Source organism: Penicillium argentinense (genome assembly GCF_028826775.1).
Source record: "Penicillium argentinense strain IBT 30761 chromosome Unknown utg000003l_segment0_segment0, whole genome shotgun sequence".
Taxonomy (NCBI): Eukaryota; Fungi; Ascomycota; class Eurotiomycetes; order Eurotiales; family Aspergillaceae; genus Penicillium; species Penicillium argentinense.
In genome coordinates this window covers 2,257,116-2,264,350 of record NW_026622662.1, presented here as the reverse complement: position 1 = coordinate 2,264,350, position 7,235 = coordinate 2,257,116, and the positions used below count along the sequence as shown (strand labels likewise).

At 47.0% G+C, this 7,235-nt stretch overlaps 2 protein-coding genes across 2 annotated transcripts; both read right to left on the bottom strand.

Annotated features, from left to right (window-relative positions):
* Nucleotides 1-1,944: 1,944 nt before the first annotated feature.
* Nucleotides 1,945-2,334, bottom strand: N7532_002941 (cupin domain-containing protein; the record flags this gene model as incomplete). The annotated part of the gene is made up of 1 exon (XM_056615435.1): nucleotides 1,945-2,334. The coding sequence occupies one exon, from the start codon at nucleotides 2,332-2,334 to the stop codon at nucleotides 1,945-1,947; it is 390 nt and encodes a 129-aa protein (XP_056478407.1).
* A 2,778-nt stretch (nucleotides 2,335-5,112) lies between these two features.
* On the bottom strand, nucleotides 5,113-6,441 carry N7532_002940 (putative methylaspartate ammonia-lyase; the record flags this gene model as incomplete). Its single annotated transcript, XM_056615434.1, has 1 exon — nucleotides 5,113-6,441. The coding sequence occupies one exon, from the start codon at nucleotides 6,439-6,441 to the stop codon at nucleotides 5,113-5,115; it is 1,329 nt and encodes a 442-aa protein (XP_056478406.1).
* Nucleotides 6,442-7,235: the final 794 nt, after the last annotated feature.

Below are 7,235 nucleotides of genomic sequence, written 5' to 3'. Positions count from 1 at the left end.
GGGAATCAGAAGTCGAGGTCAGCGTGCGAGGTCTCTTTGTTGGAGTAGCTGAGTTGGCACGACTGTTCCATCTATTTGCTTGTTTCTGCTTTCCCACCGATGAGGTAGGGGTCACTGGAGCTGTAGTAATGAAGCTGAGATTTGGAATAAAAAAAACATCATCCACGCCAATTGCGAGCCGAGGCGTGTTGGTAGTGATGCCGAAATTCTCCCCGTAATAAATATGCGAGATTGCCTAGAAAGGACGGGAAATTTTGTCCAACGGTTTCCGTTCCTGAAGTAAATAGAAACCGTAAATGTCCCAGACGCTTTGTTGGAGACGTCATAGACATTAGCCTCGAGGTCGTAATGCAATAGATTAGACCCATTGTTCAACTGCCCCCCCTCCGCCTCGGACTATTCCCAGTAAGCTAACTGTAGGGAGAGCGGCCTCTGGGCAGTGCATATTGTATGCATGAGGATCAGAATGGTCACCAGGATGGCTAAGGAAACCTTCAGCGGTGGGGAGGCAAGGGTGGCGTTGTGATACGGGATCTCACCAGTCAACCTCATGGGCGTGTAAAATCAAACGTAGAGACCCTTCCGGGTCGACACAGGTTAAGAACGAGCCCCAAGCATAGATGAATTTGTTGGGTTCGTAAGATTGAGGGTTACGCGGCGAGGCAAAGAAATGTATGGTAGTCGGAAGCTCATTCAATTCAACATCGTCTGAGTAGAGATCCGGTTGGAAAGGAAGATGTAAGGACGCCTCAATTTGTAGAGCAAGTCCCTGGCTGGGCCGAGATGGGTCGGGTCCCACGCTGTCTATGAAGTCCCTCAAGTGAAGAATAGCGGGCGAGTTAACCTGAGGCGGCATAAGGGCAACGATCTGGGAGGGAATAAAGACCGAGATAGTGCAAGTCCGAAGGGTGATGGACAACAAGAAGTGGCATTCAAGACTTTCACAGAGATATGAAATATATGTGTAAAGAACATCTAGTGTCTGGATATCAAATTGATACAAGGTTGCAATGCAATGAAACGTACAGTATTATTTCCAAGCCACACGGAGAGATTTGATCGTATATAGCGAGCGAGAAGGCTTGGGAAAGTAAAAGTGCAGAGCGCATGATCACAACACCAATAATAAGGCCAGAATATCTTTACTAAAAGAGAATGATGATGTCGACAATGTTGGGCCAAGAACGTAGACAACGGTCCGGATACGAGGTCCACGACGAAAGGGGGCTGCATGGGTGCTAGCATGTGTTAAAGTTCGGGAAACGCGAAGCCGAACCCAATAAGAATCCTTTCAGTGATGTTAGCGCGAACGCCATCCCCGAAACGAAAATAGCAGCAAAAACCCAATGGTGCGGATGGAGTCAGAGTGAGCAACAACACTGAAAAGCTACAAAAACGCCAGCAGGGGAGCGGATTGGACAAAGAACGGAAAACTAGAGTCGTTTCCGGTATAATTATTGTCCAATATCACTGGAAGCATGCGTCCAATATCACTGGAAGCATGCGTCCAATATCACTGGAAGCATGCGTCCAATATCACTGGAAGCATGCGTCCAATATCATTGGAAGCCTTTGTCCAATAGCACTCAAGCCTTCGTCCAATGATACCGAAGCACGGCGAGCCAATCATCGCGATTTCGGTCCATTTTCGCCACGATTTTGTATGGACTTTTGGCAGTCTGTTGAGTCGCGAAAATATGAAAAAATATATAGTTCGTGTCACGTGCATTCGTTTCCCCTTACTCTCACTTCGTTCGTTTCAGGGCACTCTCACTTCGTTCGTTTCAGGGCATTCGTTTCCCCTTACTCTCACTTCGTTCGTTTCAGGGCAGTTTTTTGTCACGTGCGGGACGTTTCCTTCCTCTCACTTCGTTCGTTTCAGGGCATTCATCAGGACGGTGTACATATACACCGGATCAACTGATTGTATGTAATTACAGGATCTTAATTGACGCCCTTCAAATCATCCGCCGAGACTGGATTATACCATTCCATGCCCCCAAATGAAATAGCACGATGAATCATGGACCCGCCGTCACCCGCTCCGTGCCAATGGACCGTACCAGGGGGGCACCACACGATATCGCCCGCTTCCACTTTCCGGGGCTCTTGTCCTTTGTCACAGACCCAGCCCGAGCCAGTGGTGATTTCCAGGAGCTGGCCTTTCTCATGATTGTGCCAGTGTGTCCGGGCACATGGGGCGAATTGGACGTCGAGAATTGATACATGCTCGTCTTTGTGCAGGGGGTGGAAATACACGTCGCCGCTGAATTTTCCCAGGGTTTCTTTGGTGAATAAATCCTCGCGTGCCTTGGCTGCAGTAATGATGGCCATGATGGATTCAACGGTTCGGTTGTGGTAAGGAAGAGGAGGGCGAAGGTGGATTTGGGCAACCGCAGACGCTGAGAGATTTCTTCCTGTGCCTCTTATTGTATTCCGTAATATTCTGGGTCGGGCCCGCCTTTCGCTTAGTCCTCGACAACAAATCCTTGGGTCCTAGACAGTATTTGTGGAGATATATTACGTTGCATATCGCACGTACCTAGTCCCGCTCGAGGAGATGGATAATCCTACATCAAACCCATCCGTGAGGGTCCAGATGCCCACATCTCCACTGTTTTCTGGGCCAAACTGCAGGGGGCTGTATGGTAACAATATGTATAAATCTCGCTTATATGTAATTCTGAATTCTCAAATAACGGCAGGGCTATCTGGGTATGTATCAGCTTCCTTGGGAGGACATATATGGTGGAATTCCTAGCCAGAATACCTACCTAGTGAAGAGAGGGATGCGCGATGGCGGTCTGCGGAACAGACTGGACGAGAGGGAGCAGCCAAACACCGCACCATGTCATACCAAGGTAGCACGGTTGGCGGCAGGGAGGGCTCATGATGTCGACCTAGTATGCAGCATGCATGGTGGTATAAAACCGAATGGTAAACATCTGCTTCTTGAACCAGAATGTGAAGGGTAGTTGGATATTCTATCTGATGCCGCGCGAAGCCAAATCCATCGTACCGAAGTTACGGAGCCCTATTTCTTAGGCATCACATCAGATCAGCTGATCCCTCACTACACTAGGTAGGTAGGGAGTATAGTCGTGGAGCTGTTGTAATGATACGACTCCTCAAATTGTTCCTACATTTATGTACTTTGTACAGGCCCACTTCGTACATGCATTAGTGCATGACGTGTAAAGGGGCCGATCTGCATCTCATGGAAGTTTATGCCATGCTAGCTCCGTTGCATTAGCCCCAGTCACTCCTCCACCCACTTGCCAATTTGAAACAAAAAATCGTGCCCTGCGGCAGATATTGAGTCGAGGTAGTTCCGAGGACAGGCTAGGATTCTCAATCTAAATAAACCGATGATAGGCCTCAAGTTAGCGCTGTATCCATTAGCGATCAGCACTGACAAGGCTTATTACCCACTTTATGCATCGCATCATTCATCTGCGCTGCTCTCTCTCTCTCTCTTTACCCCGCCACGCCACCTTCCTAGTGGGAAGCTAATACAGAATTACGAGTTTTTGGGTAATGAGCAGAAGTTCCAATGTACAGTGACGCGACATAAGTTTTTGCACCCCCTAGCCCCACACCACCTAGATTATCTAATATTCTGCCGGTCCAAAACCTCCACAAAATTGATTCAATATAGCTAATAAGGGGTATACCAGCCTTGAGACTCAATAATAGCCTCCACACGATAGGGCATTGTTTCTGATAGGTGCTGTAGATGCCTTATTTCCAGTTAGTCCCATACTTGCTGCGTAGTATCCATCAAAATCTCCTTTGTTTCGTCGTTATTCCTTATATAGATAAGATCAGGTCGAATTTCGTATATCTTACCCTTTAATAACGCCTAAAGGTTCTTAATTGGGTTCAAATTAGGCGAATAAGGTGGCTATTCTATAACCTCGATATTCATCTTAGTAATAGCCTCTCGAATAATATATACAGTATATATTAGCGCGTTATCGTGCGAAAAAATGCTATCTTCGTTCGTTATTAAAATGGGTAAGATCCGGCGATATAATTCCTTAATAATAAAGCGATTTATACTGCCTTATTCAGATCTTAGATCTCTAAAAAGAGGAATCAATCTAGTACTCTGTTTAGAGCCTAAAAACGTAGCCTAAAATATCTGTTTTACTTGCTTCCTACGTTAAAGTAATCCTTAATATTATTTAGCTTTTAGCTAATCTTTTAGGCGTATAAAAGACTATTCTCGGCGAACACCGATCCCACGCTTAACTATATACTTATCAGACCAATAAACTTAGGCCCAATCCTTAGGTATAAAATATCGATATTAAAACGCCTATCAAAGGCGTTATAAAGCAGTTTCCTCGGTTAAATAAGGCCGCTAACTATAGTGCTACTTTCGTAAGTTCACGGCTTATAATAACTATTAGATTATGCGATATTTAACCTTATAATCGACCTCTATAAGAAGGTCTTATTATATGATCTTTAGGTCTCTATAAATCGTATTCAAAATCCGGTCTTTATCGGCTTTAGTAAGCTTTTTTAGCCGGCTAGATCGAGCCTTAGAGACGCCCTATCGTCGTTTATGCTCCTTTTTAACAGTATATCGGATAGTAGATAGTGGAATATAGGGATATCGGCCGTGGATACACTTATATCCCTATCCGATTACGTGTAGCTCGCATATCCGTTCGCGAATAGCTGGGGTAAGCTCGTTTGATCGTGCTATAGTGTAGAAAGAGCGTAGAAGGAGGTAAAAGTAAGTGATATAATAACAGAAGCTATATTTAAAAAGTAATACGCGTAATGCGAATTATAGCGTGTTACTGCGGAGCGCGTTTTAGGAAAGCGGTATAGGCGGTAGGTGGGTGGGTCTATTAGGGGGGTGCAAAAACTTATGTCGCATCACTGTACTTGGCTGGTCTCATTGAGATCGGTGATACGTCATTCATTTTGGCCGGGAACTATTACTGCTTAGATAGGCATTGGAGTTGCACTATATGGACAAGGTTCGGAGTTGACTTGGATGGAGTCAAATATATTGAAAGCGTAATCGTGTATGAAATAGCAATAAGGCTCAACTTTAGAGCTTGATGCCAGTCCACCATATTCAACCATACCCTGTCACAGGTGTGCGCCGTTTCTATTAGGCTGGACCCCCAACAGCGTTGACTCTGATTCATGATCCTTTTGCTTAGAAACGCAATCGAATCTTTCCACCAACGCCAACGTTCGGAGCATTTCATTCGTCAAGATCATCACCCCTTCATCAGCCCCGATCCCCGGCTTTGAAAGGAGAAAGTCTGGCTGCGTTGCCAATGCGACTTGGGCCGTAATCCGAGCTGAGATGTCGGTTTCGTTGGCAGATCCTCCAAGACAGCATCCGATATTCTGCGATCGACAGTATATGGCCGCATCGATGGAATTATGCAGACTCCCCAGGTCCGGGAGCTTGACTTGGACAAAGTCCACCGCGTTGGCTTCGGCAAATTCGCGTATGTCTTGGAGAGTGTTGCACCACTCGTCCGCGACAATTCTGACGTTTATGTTTCGAGTATGGAGGCTTTTCTTCAGTTGGCGGAGACGCTTGATTTGCGCTTCTTTGGTGGCTGCGACAATAGGTGATTCAATGAGGATGTCATAGGGATACGCAGCGCGCTCAACTAGCTGCAAGAAGTCTGGGATCTTGTTGTCGGTGAAAGCGTCTCCGATCGTGCCATAGACATCAAAGTGCAGTCGTGGTCGGTACTTCGGGTTCCCGCGTTCTTGGATTCGTTTTGACACCGAGTGTACATAGTCAAGTAGGGCTTGTCCTTTCGGTCCGATATCATTCACATGGACAAAAGATGCATGAGGCAAAAGTGCCACTTGTTTCATGATCATTCTGTCCAGCTGCAGCTGATCGTTGCGGTGGCAGGACGCAAGAAGTCCTACTGGGCGGGTACTGATATTCAGCATCCACTCACGAGAAATGACCTCGGAGATGGTGCAGTGCCAGAAAAGAGCCGTGGCTGACAGCAGCGCTTGAGTGAGGCCATATCTAACGGCCGTGTGAAGCCTTTTGTTCCCCAGAGCATGCCATGGCGCATCCACTTCGACGGCATTCGGACGAAACGTGGAAACGTCGCATTGGAGAAGCCAAGGTCGAATCACGTCGTTCAAGAATGGGAGATGCTGTGCCGGTATGAATAAAGGGTCGCGCGACGCAGCCCCGGAGAAGATGACATCGGCACAGTCACCGATGGCCACGGAGCCATTTGGGAGACGAATCAGGATTGAAATGACTTCGCCTGCCTGGACGACCTTTTCAAATCCTGGGGTGACAGCGGCGATGTTATTAACGAGAGGATTATACTCGGGGCTCAGTTTCACAGCTTGGAGGTCTTTGTGAAAGTAACCCGAGAGTCCGGACACAAACCGAACGTCGGTTGGTTGGACTCCAGCCCGAGTCATTGCCAATTGTAGATAATGGCTCTTGTCACAAGATACTGGCCAGAGATTGTTGTTGTTAGATCTAGCTATTTATGCCCGTCTTCTCTAGGGAGTCTACTTACCAGTCGACAAGGGGGGCTTGGAAGAAGGATTCAATACAATTTTTCAGAACTCAATGTTGATCTACATGTTTGATTCCCCAATTCCCTTCCCTTGCCCCTCATCGTGTTTTGTATTGACGCAAGATCCTGGGAATGGGCTTCGGGCTGTGTTGGCTTCAGCTGAAGTATGGATTATACACACGGGTGGTCGGTGAAACATGGGATTCCCGATGAAAATCAAAACTCAGGGCTCAGAGACTTGATTTTGATTGGCTTTAATGTCAACTCTGAGAGAGGTAAAATACTGTGGATTCTCCACTGCTCTTGGTTATTCAGCATCCACCCACATTGCAATAGTAATTGTATGGTAATTCGGGTCATTCTCGGAAGAACTGTGATGTAATACGCAGTTTATAGCCCCTGGATCATTTTTCAACAGATCGGGAACACACAGACACACTCTCGTTAATCCATCTCATGCATCAATTGGCCGTCCCTCGATACTAGATGATACACGTATCCGACATCCTGACAGTTATGAGCCCGGTTAGCCGCGCCGCACACGTGTAACTGCGAGCGTACCACCCCTGGCAGCACTGCAGCAGCGATTCGCACGATCGGGATACCCCTGAACGCACGCATCACGCGAGAAATTGGAACCTCGCCCCGCGCTCAACGCAGCAATCCCGTACCCTTGAACCTAGTATCAACACA